The following is a 14,970-nucleotide window of genomic DNA, read 5'->3' as shown; positions in this document are numbered from 1 at the left end:
CACATCCAGACTACCATCCTCTCTTCTCACTACACCACATTCACTCAGGTCCCGGAGGTCGGCATACATCACACACTCAGCCAACACATGCTTCCAGTCCTCGTGTTCAGCACCACACATACATCGCTCACTTTCACCCAACCCTCGTTTGTGCAAAAACTCATTCATACTACCATGGCCAGTCATCAGAAAACATGCATACACATTCGGCTCAAAATTCACACAACTTTCAGCAAACCTAACATCCTTAATATACTCATACGTAACTCGTCCTTTCTCACTTAAATCCAATCTTCTCTGCCAACACTCATGCGCCCTATCATTCACAACTTGCACACACTCGTCCACTGTCCTCCCATTCAAGTCATTCGAAGCGACGAGCTCATTCTCACACAGATTCACACCATTCTTTATTCTACTGCACACACCCCTCCTTACACACTCTAGATCCCAAGGGAGAGCACCCATCATCACTTGCATACGCTCAGTTGACACAGTTCTACACACATTCAGACACGCACACAACACAACACGCTGACACCTATTCATCAACTCTCTCGCATATCCATATAGCATCACATCATACGACACACTCGCACCATACATAACACACGCAACAAATAATCCTTTATACAACACTCTCACCGCTCTTTTCCTCATACCCCATTCTCTCCTCAACACTCTTCCCATCACACCCACCACATTCGTCACCTTCTTCCTCACATACTCCACATGCACTTTGAAATTCATTCTCTCACTCATCCATCTACCCAAATACTTAGCTTTATCTACATACTTCACAGAGGGGTGTCCCACTTGGACGCCGACCGATTGGACGCGGCCCGATTGGACGGTCCCGATTCGACGCGTTCCAATTCGAAGCGGTGCCTATTGGACGCGTCCCAATTCGAAGCTGTTAAATTTGGTTAGGTTATGTTCCATAAGCTCTGCTTAGAATTGGAACGCGTCCAATCGGCACCGCTTCGAATTGGAACACGTCGAATCGGGACCGTCCAATCGGGACGCGTCCAATCGGTCGGCGTCCAAATGGGCATCACTCCTTCACAGACACTCCATTCATTCGCACAATCGGACGTCTACTCACAGCCATACTGCCTTTGAGCAACATAGTCACACTCTTACTCTCAGACACACTAACACCTACTCCTGCACCCCATTCACATACTATTTTCATCCACTCTGCTCCGATTCGCTCAACTTCCATTCGGCTCTGTCCTTCAATCATCAAATACAAATCATCTGCAAAAGCCACACACTTGCATCCACATTCTCTCAAGCGCCGCAGGAGTCCATCCATCCTCCCAATCCAAAGGAAGGGGCCAGAGACAGACCCCTGCGGGCATCCTCGCTCCACATTTTTCCACACAGTCTCATTCACGCCACACATACACCCTGTCCTCCCCTGGAAGTAACTCTTCCAGAGGGGCATCTCCTTACATTCTGTTTCATGCAACCATTCAATCACACTTTTCCATTCTAAGTTATCAAACGCTCCTTTAAAATCGACAAATATACCCAACACATACTTACTTCCACTCTCTTGTACATATTCTCTTACTCTCAAACAAGCACTCTCCTTCGATCGTCCCCTGCGAAACGCATGCTGTGCGTCATCCATTCTCTCATTCACTCTGCGTTCATGCCTTTTAACCATCATTCGCTCTAACGTCTTTCCACGCACAGACAATAGACTTATCGGTCTATAGGACGCAGGGTCCGATCGCGGTTTCTCAGGAGACTTCAGCAGAACGACCACACACGCTTTCTTCCATTCATACGGGAAACATCCATTCCTCAAGCACGCATTATACAGATTCAACAAGCATCCCGGAATCGCTTCCCAAATCACACGCAACATCTTCGCTGTTATTCTATCCAAGCCAGGTGCCTTATTCAGCTTCGATGCCATTACGGCCTCATTCACTTCATCCCATTCAAAGTCCTCTACTTGATTCACACTCTCTTCCATACCACTTACTTCACCTGTCATACCTGAGACTGGAAAGAAACGCTCTAATAACATTTCTGCACATTCTCTTCACATGGAATAGGTCACACCATCAACATTCAACGATCTCATTCTCTCTCGCTCATTCTTCCCTCTACATACCCTATACACAGGGCCCCATGGATCCAGGTTCGATGACTCACTCACGAAATGTCGCCAGCTTTCCTCTTTCACCCTACACAACTGACGCTTATACTCTTTCATCAAACATCCTCGCTTTGTCTTCTTTTCGCTCTCTGCCATAGCTTTCTGCTCTTTCGCACTTTAACTTTCAATCCTCTCAATTCATCCGTCCACCATATAATCTTCATATCATTCACTCTTACTTTCCTTTTCATTCTTTTGTCATTCAAATCCTGGATTCAACTCATAATACGCTCAAGCATCCTATCCACGTTTGTTTCGTTACATACATCCTGTCCATACATCAACGCATATTCGATCAAATCATTCTTGTATCCTTCCCAGTCTACATCCTCACACACCCATCCCTTCCGTACGCTCGAGGCATTCCGCTGACTTTCATCATACATTATTTCAATCACAATCACATTATGATCACTCACTCCCCAATCACTCTTTACTTCCTATTCAACACGGCACCTGGCTAAAGATTCATTCATCAGAGTGACATCAATGTCACTCTGCCCTGTCACACCCGAGAACGTATAATACGTACTCGGCTCATTCATCACAATCATTCCACTCGCTAACACCCATTCTTCCAGAATTCTTCCACGCATTTCATTCTCTCTACTGCGTCCCCCACCCTTACTAAACCATAGGGGCGAGGTCGCATTCGCATCCATTCCAAACAGCACTCGCTTCCCGTTTACGAATTCTATCACTCTCTCCATATACACTGTAACGAGGCATATTTCATTTGGTTGATTACCTTCTTTTTTTGGTTATGCCTCGTTACGAGGATCCTCCCGAATTGCCAGCCCCACTCCTCCGCCCAAGCGGACCCCCTCGCCGCTGGGGCAAGTATGAATGAGCGAGCGTGTGTGTTTTTTTTTTTTTTATTTTTTTTTATTATATCGGACGCCACCCTTTTCCCCCCTTTTTTTTTGCTGCCTCCAACCACCACCGAAGGAGCCGTCGTCGTCCCCGGTCGCGGAGGAACCTCTCCCTGAGCGACGGAGGCGCGGGATGGGTCCACCGAAGGAGATACCGGCTGTCCGGTCGCGGCGCCACCCCGTCATCCTCCGCGGGGGCGATCGGCAGCCGACCACCGGGAAACGCCAGGCCTGGGGACAAGCCACCCCCAACTGCCACCTCGAGAGGGCCCCAGGACCTGGCCACCAAACACCACCGTGGAATGGCCCATCCTCGACGCCGAAATCCTCGGGGTGGGGAAGACCGTGAACCGGGGAAGAAGATCGAGAGAAGCCAGCGAGCCGCCGCGTGTGGAAGCCGATTTTCGAAAAGCCCTCCCGCTAAAATTCGAATCTTCCTTTTCTTTCGTTGCTTTGTCGTGTTTTGCGTCGCAGTTTTTTTTTGTTAATAGTAGTGCGTTCCGTTTTTATACTTTGTGTCATTTTGTATTGTGTGCCTGTGGATTATTCGTCGCCGCCGCCCCACCGAGGAATTTGTTTTTTGTGGAGTCCACCAGCGCAAAAAGGTGGGAGTCATCTCCTTACCCTTCTCTTTTTCTTTGTTGTTATTCATTTGCGCGTGGGCGAGGGCGATAGGACCCCTGGCCCCAGTGACGAGGACCCTAGAGGCCGCGGACGGGTCATACGACACCGTCCCCTCTCATTTAGTTTTCTTTGTACGCTGTATTTTGGTATTTAGGACCAACGTCCCCTTGCTGTCCACGACCCCTGAGAGGGCGTGTTCCCTGCGGGCGAATACCTCAGCGTTCTTTTGCATTTCTATATTTTCTGTACTCGCGCGTACCGTGAGCCCCCGCGCCGCGAAAGCCTCCCTCGCAACTGGCGAGTCGACCCCTTTTCCTCGACCGTTGCTTGTAACGCGTGGGGCCCACGCGAATTCATTTTTTCTGTTTTGCTTACGTGGCCTACTTGGAGGCCCGAATAAAAGCACTTTCTATTGGATACGAACTCGCGGGTCTTTTACTAGTTTTTTCTGACCCCCTCTGATTCCCGCTCCCGACAGAGCAGCCGGAAGGGCGATTACTACGGACGAGTGCATTAGCACTGGCGCCCCATTAAAGAAATCGTCCGTGGGTGTGAGCATCGGTGCGTGGAGGGCCGTTTTCCCTAACTGTCCCCACTCCAGGGAACCCCCTTCGGGCTTTCCCCCCACCGATCCGTCACAACACTAAGTACGGCACGATGTCACAACCCCATCTACAATACATTGACACAACATACAGTTCGCCGAAGTCCCCCTTGATCCACACACACACACCATACTCATTGGTACATTCGCTCACACACATCACTTCCACATTCACATCACGAACGACCACTGCAGCCTTGGCAGGGTCGTCCTCACAAACATCCACTTTCCATCCACTCGGTAAACCTTTCACACAACCTTGCGACACATATAACTCTTGTAGCATGGCCACACTTACATTCTTTTCATTCATAACAACACTCAAATCACACAACACACTATACGATCTTTGACAATTACACTGCACAATTCTTAAACATTCAGTCATCGCAGATTCGCGCCCTCTCTCTTTCCAACACTCTCACATACTCAGGACATTCACTCGACAGAACCGAATGACTCGCATCCTTACCTCTCAACTTACAATTTCTACACACACACTCACTCTTACACTTATCTCTCAGATGCCCACTCTCACCACACTTCTCACACAATCTGTCTTTCACGCTGCACTCACGCATCATGTGCCCAAAGGCAAAGCATTTATAACATCGCATTTCATTCACAAAATCTTTCACCTTGCACGCCCTCCATTTCACATACACACGCTCTTCACACATTAACACATCACGCATTTTCCTAGACACTTCAACAATTACATTTCCAACATTCGCACCTTTCTTATTCGTTCTACTCACAACACGCACTCTATCTATAAATTCCATTTCAGTCACACCAGCAGTCTTTAGGTTCTTCACATATAGTTCATTCATCAATTCGTCATTACTCATTTCATTTTCCACATCATACACAATAACTTTCGGACCCACTCTTTTAGGTGCTTCTACCTTGAGTCCCAATTCCTCAAACTTCCTATGTCCTTTCAGCATATCCATTTCACGCGCACTCGCCGCTTCAATAACAACACCACCAATCCTTGTCTTCCTCACAGCTTTCACTCTCACATTCAGATCACCACTAACATCTTTCATCACTCTCTCTTTCACTTGCTCACTCGTCATTTTTACGTTTTCATCCCTCGCTTTCACAACAACAGCAAACGATCTCACTCTCGGCTTCTCACTCATACCACTCTTCGCTCGCTCAGTCACACTCTTACCACTCACACTCACTGCACTCCTGCCGACCACACTAGCAAAACTCACTTCTCCGGGATCACACACATGCTCGCTCCAAATTTTTCGGCTTTCTTCTAAACGACCAGTCAATCTCTCATTCTTTGCAACCATACCCATCATACACTCTACATACTCACTCATGCAGTTTAAAATAATATCAGTCGTTGCCTTGGAGACGCGGTTGGATTCCGTTAATAGGAATCTCCGCAATTTCTCCCCGACCTTCCGCAACATCTTCATTTCTTTCTCCTCTCCTTCTTCCTCCTTCATTCTCACATCCTCCTCCGTCACTCTTACCCTTTTTCTCGGACTAAGGCTCCGTGACACAGCCTTCCTTCCTTTCCCCTCCTTTTCACCGCTACCCTCTCCTTCTTCCCCCCCCCCCCCCCCCCATATCCCCAAGTTTAACAAATTTGTCCATGGAATTCCCACGAGCTGGGACGTTACACAGTCACTCCCCGGGTGACGCTCTTCCCAGGGAGAAGGCTCAAATACTCATGAGGTCGCCAGGTATCATGAGGTGGCCTCTAATGGCTGGTGCTCCCACCAACCCACCCCCCAGCGCAAGTTTGGGGGGTGCCCCATCGCCGCGCACCATAGCTTAGTGTTAGAGTATTTTTTATAGAGGTTTACATCCTCGCGGCCCAGCCGATTAAGGCAAGGCCCCCGTTCCTGTGAAACATGACCACAGGCTTACGGTGTGAGCATAAACCCCACTAGGGAGTCCGCCGTTCTCCCGTTAGCATAGAGGCACTCACCCTTGGGTAGCACCGAAGTACTACCGAAGGGCATAGAGCGCCTCTACCCCAGTGGACACCACGAGGAGGTGGGAGATCCGACTTGTGCCACACTGGCACCATTTGCCCGCCCTGGTCCGACGACATGGGGGTCACGGAGGAGGAACTTGCGGCGGGTATTGCACGCATGGCGGCACGGAACACAGCTCCGGGCCCCGATGGCATACCCGGCCGCGTCTGGGAAAAGGCCTTGAGCGTCCTCGGGTTCCGACTGCGGCGGCTCTTTGACAGTTGCCTGCGGTCGGGGCGGTTTCCGTCCTAATTGAAAGTGCTAAGGATGGTCTTGATCAGGAAAGAGGGGAAGCCTGCTGATTCTCCCTCTTCGTTCCGGCCCATAGTGCCCCTGGATGAGGTGCGCATATTATTCGAGAGAAGTCTCGTTGCCCGCCTCTCCAAGCACTTGTCCTGCGGTGGTTCAGATTTGGCCGACTGCTAGTATGGCTTCCGCGAAGGTAGCAGTACCATCGACGCGATTCATCGCGTGCGATCCCTCGAGGAGTCGGCCACTTCCCAGGGTGGGGTAGCACTTGGTGTCTCTTTAGACATCAAGAATGCTTTCAATACCCTGCTCTGGGGGAGGATGAGGGAGGCCCTTGTCTACCATGACGTGCCCCGCTATCTGAGGACAGTAATCGGTGACTACCTGCGGGACAGGTGGATCGAATACCCGGGTCGGGACGGGGAGATGCGCCGGAGATCGGTCGACCGCGGCGTACTCCAGGGAGCAGTCTTGGGACCATTCCTTTGGAATGTGGGGTACGACGCGGCACTGCGGGTTTCCCTTCGGCCCTGCGCCAGACATTCGTGTTATGCCGATGACACGTATGTGCTTGCGACCGGGCGGACCTGGATCGAGACCATCCGCCACGCGGAGGTTGCGGTGGCAGCAGTCTCCTCTGCTATCCAGCGACTGGGGTTGGAGGTATCGGCGGGAAAAACAGAAGCCATGTGGTTTTGCCCGCCAGGTGTAGAGGCACCACCCCAGTCGTTTATCCGGTTAGGTGATGAGTACATTTAGGCTGGGGGCGGATTGAAGTATCTCGGTTTCCACCTGGACCGCCACTGGCGGTTTGAGCGCCACTTCGAGCTCTTGGCCCCCCGTATGGAGAGAACAGCGGCCGCGTTAGGCCGCCTCCTTTCAAATCTGGGAGGCCCTGACGATAGAGTACGCCGCCTCTATGCAGGAGTCGTGCGGTCGATGGCCCTATATGGATCGCCCATATGGGGCGGTGATCTGATGGCTAGCCCGACGAGCAAGAAATTGCCGCGTCGGGTGCAGCATCGGCTGGCCATCAGATCGATCAGAGGGTACCGCACGGTCTCCTATGGGGCGGCGATGGCTCTGGCCGGGTATGTCCCATTCCATTACATGGCGGAGGGAGACGCCAGAGTTTTCTGGCGTCTCCGTGATGTCCGTCGGGAGGAGGTGCCCCGGCTAGAGTCTGAAGTGGAGGCGCTACAACGTCAGGCCCGACGGTTTGCGTTCACGAATTGGCGCGGCGATCTAATACGTCGCTGCGCCGAACAGCGCACCGTCGGGGCGGTCCTGCCTGTTTTGAGTGAATGGCAGGACCGCGGCTTCGGAAGGATCACCTACCGAATGACTCAGGTACTCATCGGACATGGATGCTTCGGTGGGTACCTGTGGCGGATAGGAAAAGAGGAGACACCTTGCTGTCACCATTGCTGGTTATGATAATGCCCAGCATACGCTGGAGGTATTCCCCGCGTTTGCAGGGCCTCGCGTGGCACTTAGGTGCCACGTTGGTTGGGACCTCTCGCTGGCAACGGTCATACGCGGAATCCTTGCCACCGAGAGGTCATGGTTAGCTTCTGCCTCCTTGTGCGAGATTGTCATGTCGCAAAAGGAGGCGGCGGAGCAGGAGGACGAGCGACGAGGTCGCAGTTCCGCCCGCGGGAGAAAAAGGGGGCGTACGGGAGAAGACGGGACAGCTCCCGTGGGCGCCGTGGCTAGGACGCCCCCTTATGAGAAGGAATAGGGTTGCGACGTGCGCAGCTCTGCCCTCCCATATAATTGGAAAGGCGAAAGGACGGGTCTGCAGTCAGCAGACCCGTCGGGGCCGCAGGCGGCTGGGATTGGGGTCCCAGACGCCATTGCACGCGGCCTGCGGTGGGGCCGGCTCTGGGCGCGACCTCCCGGAGCTGGCCGTTAAAAGGATGGTGCGAATGGGGGGTCCATTAGACCCCCCGGAGGACGGCACCGAAGTGCAAAAGAGGGGGCGCACCGGAAAGTAGTACCCAAAGGTACCGGAGCGCCCCCAGATTGAGAAGGTCGCCGTGGGGTTTTTAACGGGTAGGAATCCCGCATATTTCCCCAGGGGCCGTAGGATGCCTGAAAACTCCTACGGTTTGGGACTTAGCGCTCCCAGGGTTCCTGAGCTCGTAACATACCTTAAACCTGTGGCCATGTTTCGCAGGAACGGGGATCTTACTTTTGCCGGTTGGATCGCGAGGACGGTTACCTCTATAATATAACCCCTAGCCCCAAGCTCTGTCTGCGGTGACGAGGGCGCGCACACTCCTTGGGCCCCTTGGGCTCTTGCGGGGGTGCGTGGCTGGTGGGTGCACCAGTCGCTAGCATGCCAACCTCCGGGGGCCGGCCACCCCCCGGTTGTATTAGGCTTGCCGTAGCATGGCGGCTCTACTACGGTGGACCGTTTTTTTCCGACCGGCGCGTGGGACAAGAAATGAATTCTTTAAAAAACATTATAAAAAACAAATTGGGTAATACTGGTGGAGCAGAAGGTACGGGGGCAAGCTGGGAGGAAGACAGACAGACGGACAGGGAGAAGGATACAGTCTTGAATCAAGGGGGATCTGATGATCTCATGGTGGAGGGGAATAAATCGAGGGAGGTAGAGACGACAACGGGAGAGAATGAAGAGGGTGGAACGGAAGAATCAAGGGAGACATGCAACCGACAGGATGGTAGGGGGGAAGACGTTGGTGAAAAGATAAATGAAACCGTTCTTGATTCAGACACTCGGACTAAAACTGTCTACCACCCCCGCCACAAGGGCGGAGGATGGCGGCAACCCGTCAGGCTTTCCTATCGGATACGGCATAGTCCCCCTGATCTAGGCCCTCGCTCGCAGTTGTGGAAGAAAGACTACCCCCTCCCCCGCCCCTCGCGTGTGTGTTCCATGTGTGGAGAATGGATGCCCTTAACCAAAGGGTTTTGGTCCGAGAGGCCGCGTCAAGACTTAGGGGAGGCTCCCGGGCAAAATGCGCTGACCTCCAACTGACCTTGTAACGCCGCCTTGACACCGCCTCCCGGTGGGGTCGAACATACAGCAAAAACCGCGACCTCTCCCCACCATTTCCCACCTAGGTATAATATTATGCTTTCCTATGCTTAACTCTAATTTGTCACACTTGCTAGTTGTCTGTTTCGCTCTTAAATTTCGAAATTTCGGCTCACCGGCCCTCCCTTCTGCAGTAATAAATATAACTCTCTAAGTATATCCTATCACCTCTATGTATCCTGTATTATTCTTAAACACATGGGTTCCTGTTCGTGAAATTGAAGTTTTCGCCCATCCCCCCCGCCCCCGCTCCCGCCCCACGGTGCACACATTATTACCCTTGTTTGTTTCACTACTGTCGGAACTGACCTTGTCTCAGCTATTTCCTTATCCTGCCTATATTTTCATTTATATTTCTATTATACCTTGATTCGTGTTCTTACTTGTCTATGCCTGTACATTACGCTGTACTATCTAACTAAAGATAAATTAAATTAAATTAAATTAAATTTAATATCTGGTATTGTGAAGTTTCGCTTATTTTGCTACCGCCGCGCATTTACCGCTAGTATTTCATCTCGCAATCGTTTGTGTTTCGATTCCGCGCGTCGCTTCGCTATATTTACCTTCTCCCCGTAAAGTTCATACCTTACCGCCTATTCTCTGTTAATATTTCGCTCCGCGATCGCTTCGTATTTCAGTTTCCCGCGTCGCTTTTGTTCCCGCGGTTTCCCTCTCCCTTACGCCCTTTAAACCCTTTCCGTTATCGCCGCTTACCGATTTTCCCGCATTTCCTATTACGCCCCAGTCTTCTTCCACAACGCTACATGAGCCCATTGCTCTCGGTAAAAATTTCTCCTTCCTCTCTCCTGTCGATTCCACTCGGTCCCCGTTGTCGTCCCCTAATGTTACCATGACCAGGCTGACGACTGGGTTCCTTGTTGAATCAACAGTTGATCGGAAGGGTGCTCGGTTCGATTTGATCTCTCTCCCTCCTCTCCCCCGCTCCGTCGGTCCACCGTTTTGTGCCCCCTAATGGTACTATGACGAGGCTGACACCGGTTTCCTCCTTCGCAGGTTTGAGTCGTTCGATCGATCGTGTCTTATGTTTTCTCCTTCTTCTCTCTCGCCGATCCCACTCGGTCCCCATTGTCGCCCCCCCATGGTGCCATGACCAGGCTGATGACTGTGTCCCTAGTTGAATCAACAGTTGATCAGAAGGATCCTCTGCTCAATTTGACCTCTCTCCCTCCTCTCCACCGCTCCTTCGGTCCCAGTTGAGTGCCCCCTAATGGTGCTATGACCAGGCTGACACCGGTTTCCTCCCTTGCAGGTTTAAGTTGTTTGATCGGTCGTGTCTATATTTGTTTCTCCGCCTCTTCCATTCCTGCTCTTCCTCTTCTCCCTCTCACTGTCTTCTCGTTCCTTCCCCTCCTCTTGTCGTTTAAAAAGCGCGCCATGCCTCCGCCGTCTTGCTTGCTGCCGCATATTTCGCTTCACCCTTTAGGGCCGCTCTCCAAGTTCTTGTAGCGTTCCTCCCTTCGCCATGCTGGATATTCTCAATGCGGCCCCTTGTTGCACCATCGTTGTGAGTCCGGAGTTTCCAGGGTGCTGGACGTTTTCCGCAGTTTTTCCAACACTTTTCCACCATTTACCCGCTTTGCACTGTTCCTCTGCACTCACGCACGTGGTCACGTATATTCCCCGCAACGCTTCAGCACTTCACTGGACTCCCATAACACTTTCCCAACACTACACCGAATTAATTGCCTATCTGTTAATTATTTATAATTTATAATTTATTTATTTATTTATTAAGCTACTAATCACTTCACTATTTATAAATAATTTATTAGTTAATTATTAATTTATTATTATTATTATTATTATTAATAATCTCATTCACTTCATTTATTTATTAATTAATTACTTCCTTCCTTCATTTCGTTCCGTGTCGTCTCGCCTCTTCCTCTTCTCCTCCTCACTGTCTGCTTGCTTCAACCTATCCGCTTACCATTTGAAAAAGGGCGCCATGTCTCCGCCATTTTGATTTTTGCCGCGTGCCTCCGCTTCACCCTCAGGCTTCGTCCCTAAGGGCAGCTCTCCATGCGCTTGCCGCGATCCTTCCTCCTCCGTCTTGCTTGTTGCCGCGTGCCTTCGCTTCGCCCTTAGGCTTCGTCTTTAAGGGCCGCTCTCCATGCGCCTTTTTTTTTTTTTTTACGTGGGGGAAATCTTCCAAAGATACCCCGCACCCTTGGGGGAGGGCACGGGGTTATGTGGGATTCTTACCCACTAAAACCCCCACGGTGGTCCTCCAATGACGCACAGGGGGCCCCAGGAACTCTAAAGAACACAACTGGGGCCCCCGCGCCTTGCTCTTTCGAGCCCCTTCCCGGGGAGGATCATAAGACCTCCCCCCCTACAAAACAAGCTAATCTAATCTTTACGGCAGTGCCCGGACCACCGAGGCAAACGCCGTCCCCCCCGGGGCAGCGTGCAGGGCGTCCTGGGCCCCCACCCAGGACACCACTGCCCCCGCGGCGGCTCTGCAAGGGGTGACATAAGGCCTCCCCGGAGCCGCCGCCCCCCATCAGGTCAGAGACCTGAAAAAGACCAACGGCCCTCGGCATTACACGGACGGACCGTCGGCCTGCAATCCTCAAATGGAGGAGTCAAGCCGGGGCCCACGACGGCCCCGACTGCTCTTCCAAACAACTGCAGTTGAACTGCTGAAAGCAGCCGCATCTCGGCGGCTGCGACCTCTTCTCCTCCTCTGCGGGTCCGCTTCTTCGCGAACCCGCTCCGCGGCCTCCTTCTGCAGCATCACTTGCTCGCAGAAGGAGGCCACAGCCTTCCAGGACCTCTCGCTTGCCAGCGATGCCCCAACTAACGCTGGCAGCGAGAGGTCATAACCAACCTCCTGAATAAGGACACGGCGCAGCGTTGAAAAGGCGGGGCATACCTCCAGCATATGCTGCGCCGTGTCCAAAGCCTCGCCACAATGGTGGCAGGCCGCCGTCGCCTCCTTCCCTATACGACACAGGTACTCACCGAAGCAACCGTGCCCGGTGAGCACCTGCGTCATACGGTAGGTGATCCTACCATGCCGCCGCTCCCGCCACTGATCAAAAAATGGCAGGAGGGCCACAACGACTGGCTTGCTGGAATAGGTACGTAGATCCATTATCCAACGCGATACAGCCAGTCGTCGAGCCTGACGCCTGATCTCATCGATCGCCGCCGGCTCCGGCGGGACACCGTCGAGACGCCGCAGGGCACGGATGCGCGTGTAAACGAGCGCGTCCGCCCCCGCAAGGTACTCGAACGGTATTAGGCCCGCCAGAGCCACTGCCGCCCCGTAGGAAATGGTACGGTATCCCCTAACGACCCTGATGGCCAGCCGCCTTTGCAGACGATGCACAAGCTGGAAGCTGCGGCGACTGGCCAACAGGGCCGACGCCCAAACAGGCGATCCATATAAAATCATAGACCGTACCACCCCCACGTACAGGCGGCGAACCTTCACCTCCGGCCCCCCGAGATTGGGCATAAGGCGGCCAATAGCGGCCGCTGCCCGCTCAACTCGGGGGACCAGCCGATCAAAATGGAGATCAAAGCGTCAGTGACTGTCAAGGACGAGGCCCAGATACCTCATCCTGGCCCCGACCTCGACCCAGGCATCACCCACCCGGATCCACGAGGGGGAGGACCCTTCGACCGAGGCTTGTTATGGAAGAACATTGCCTCGGTCTTACGGGGGTCTATCCTCAACCCCAGCTCGTGGATCTGTCCGACGACGGCGGCAACTGCCACCTCGGCCAGACGGATGGTCCTTTCAAACGTCTCCCCGACGGCAAGCATAAACGTGTCATCTGCATAGCAGATGACATACGTGCCGTCAGGGAGACGGACCCGCAGGACGCGGTCGTACCCCAGGTTCCACAAATCCGGTCCCAAACCGGAACCCTGGTGCACGCCGCGTTTCACCTCCCTCCGGATTAAACCGTCCCGGCCCATATACTCTGTAAACCTGTCCTTGAGGTAGGACCCAATAGCCGCCCTTAAATAGGGAGGCACCCGGTGGTAAACCAGTGCCTCCTTGATGACGGCCCAGGGCAGGGTGTTGAATGCATTGGTTATATCTAATGATACAGCAACACACACCCCGCCCCGGGATACAGCCGCTCCCACGAGGGACTTGACGCGCATGATCGCGTTGATCGTCGATCGCCCCTCGCGGAAGCCGAATTGGCTGTCCGCCAAATCTGGTCCTACCGAGGACAGGTGCCTGTGGAGGCGAGAAGCTATAATCCTTTCCAGGAGCTTTCCCGCCTCGTCCAGCAGGCAAATGGGCCGGTACGCGGAGGGAGAGTCCGCGGGTCTTTCTTCCTTCTTAATAAGGACCATCCGTCCGGTCTTCCAGTCCTGGGGGAACTCCCCAAATTGAAGACACCGCGTAAACAACGCCTTCAAATCCGTCCAAAGGACGCCCGAGGCCAAGACCAAAGCTTTGCCGGGTATTCCATCCGGACCCGGGGCGGTATTCTTCGCCCCGAGCCTCCTCAGCGCGGCTAGGAGCTCCTCGTCTGTGACCCCCAGCTCGTCGGACCATCCGACTGGGGCTCTCCATGCGCCTGCAGCGACCCTTCCTCGGCCATGTTGGATGTTTGCGAACTGGCCTTTACGCTCTACGCTTTCCCTCGCGCGGAGATGGCCACGTGTTCGTACGATATATCGAAGCTTGCTCGACCGACGCCATTATTTATTTACTATCAAATCACGAAAATACGAAAATAGCCAAAACTAATCACCGCGTGCATTCAATATGCCTCATTAGCCCTTTCCCGCACTCTAAATCCTTAATGACATTTACATTATTACTTAATTTAATTTCTGCGACTTTCTCTCGCAACTTCGATATGTCGCACGACCACGTGATCGCGCAAGTCCTCCCTCGAGGGCAACTTTCACTCTTAAATTGCACTATTTTCACTCGCGATGTATAAAAATAATCGTGTTTAAGTCGCGCACATATTTATTTTATTCCGCGGTCGGCCCGAACACTCGTTTCCTCGCTTTCGATTACTCATGGGTTTGCACCCCATGCTTTCCCTCGCGTTGCGTGGAGGTCGCCATTACCGAAATTTCGATTTTTATTTATAAATTCATTATTTTACTTTCGATTTTTACAAAACTTTACCGCTCACTTCCCCCACGGTCTCCCCTCACTTCACAATATTATTTATTACACTTTAACCACTTTTTCCCACCAAAATTGAACTTTTTCGTGGAGCGACCCCCGAACACGTGCGCTCGCCACGACAGCCAGCCGCGCTCGACACTGTTTATAACCTGTACTTCTGTAAACAATACTATTGAATCTTTGGTTCGTATTTACATAACTGGCGTGTATAACGTTGTCATAACCTTCA

At 52.5% G+C, this 14,970-nt stretch overlaps 1 protein-coding gene across 1 annotated transcript; it reads right to left on the bottom strand.

The window, feature by feature from the left end:
• Positions 1-12,197: 12,197 nt before the first annotated feature.
• On the bottom strand, positions 12,198-12,722 carry LOC143266161 (uncharacterized). The gene has a single exon (XM_076541793.1). The coding sequence runs from the start codon at positions 12,720-12,722 to the stop codon at positions 12,198-12,200; it is 525 nt and encodes a 174-aa protein (XP_076397908.1).
• Between the last annotated feature and the right edge of the window lie 2,248 nt (positions 12,723-14,970).

The sequence above is a fragment of the Megachile rotundata genome, unplaced genomic scaffold (genome assembly GCF_050947335.1).
Source record: "Megachile rotundata isolate GNS110a unplaced genomic scaffold, iyMegRotu1 scaffold0057, whole genome shotgun sequence".
Lineage (NCBI taxonomy): Eukaryota > Metazoa > Arthropoda > Insecta > Hymenoptera > Megachilidae > Megachile > Megachile rotundata.
Note: the sequence above shows the minus strand (reverse complement) of the source record. Positions and strands in the feature narration are given on the sequence as shown.

Coding starts and splice junctions, on each gene's coding strand:
- LOC143266161 (XM_076541793.1), bottom strand. CDS start 12,722: ATGGATCTACGTACCTATTCCAGCAAGCCAGTCGTTGTGGCCCTCCTG.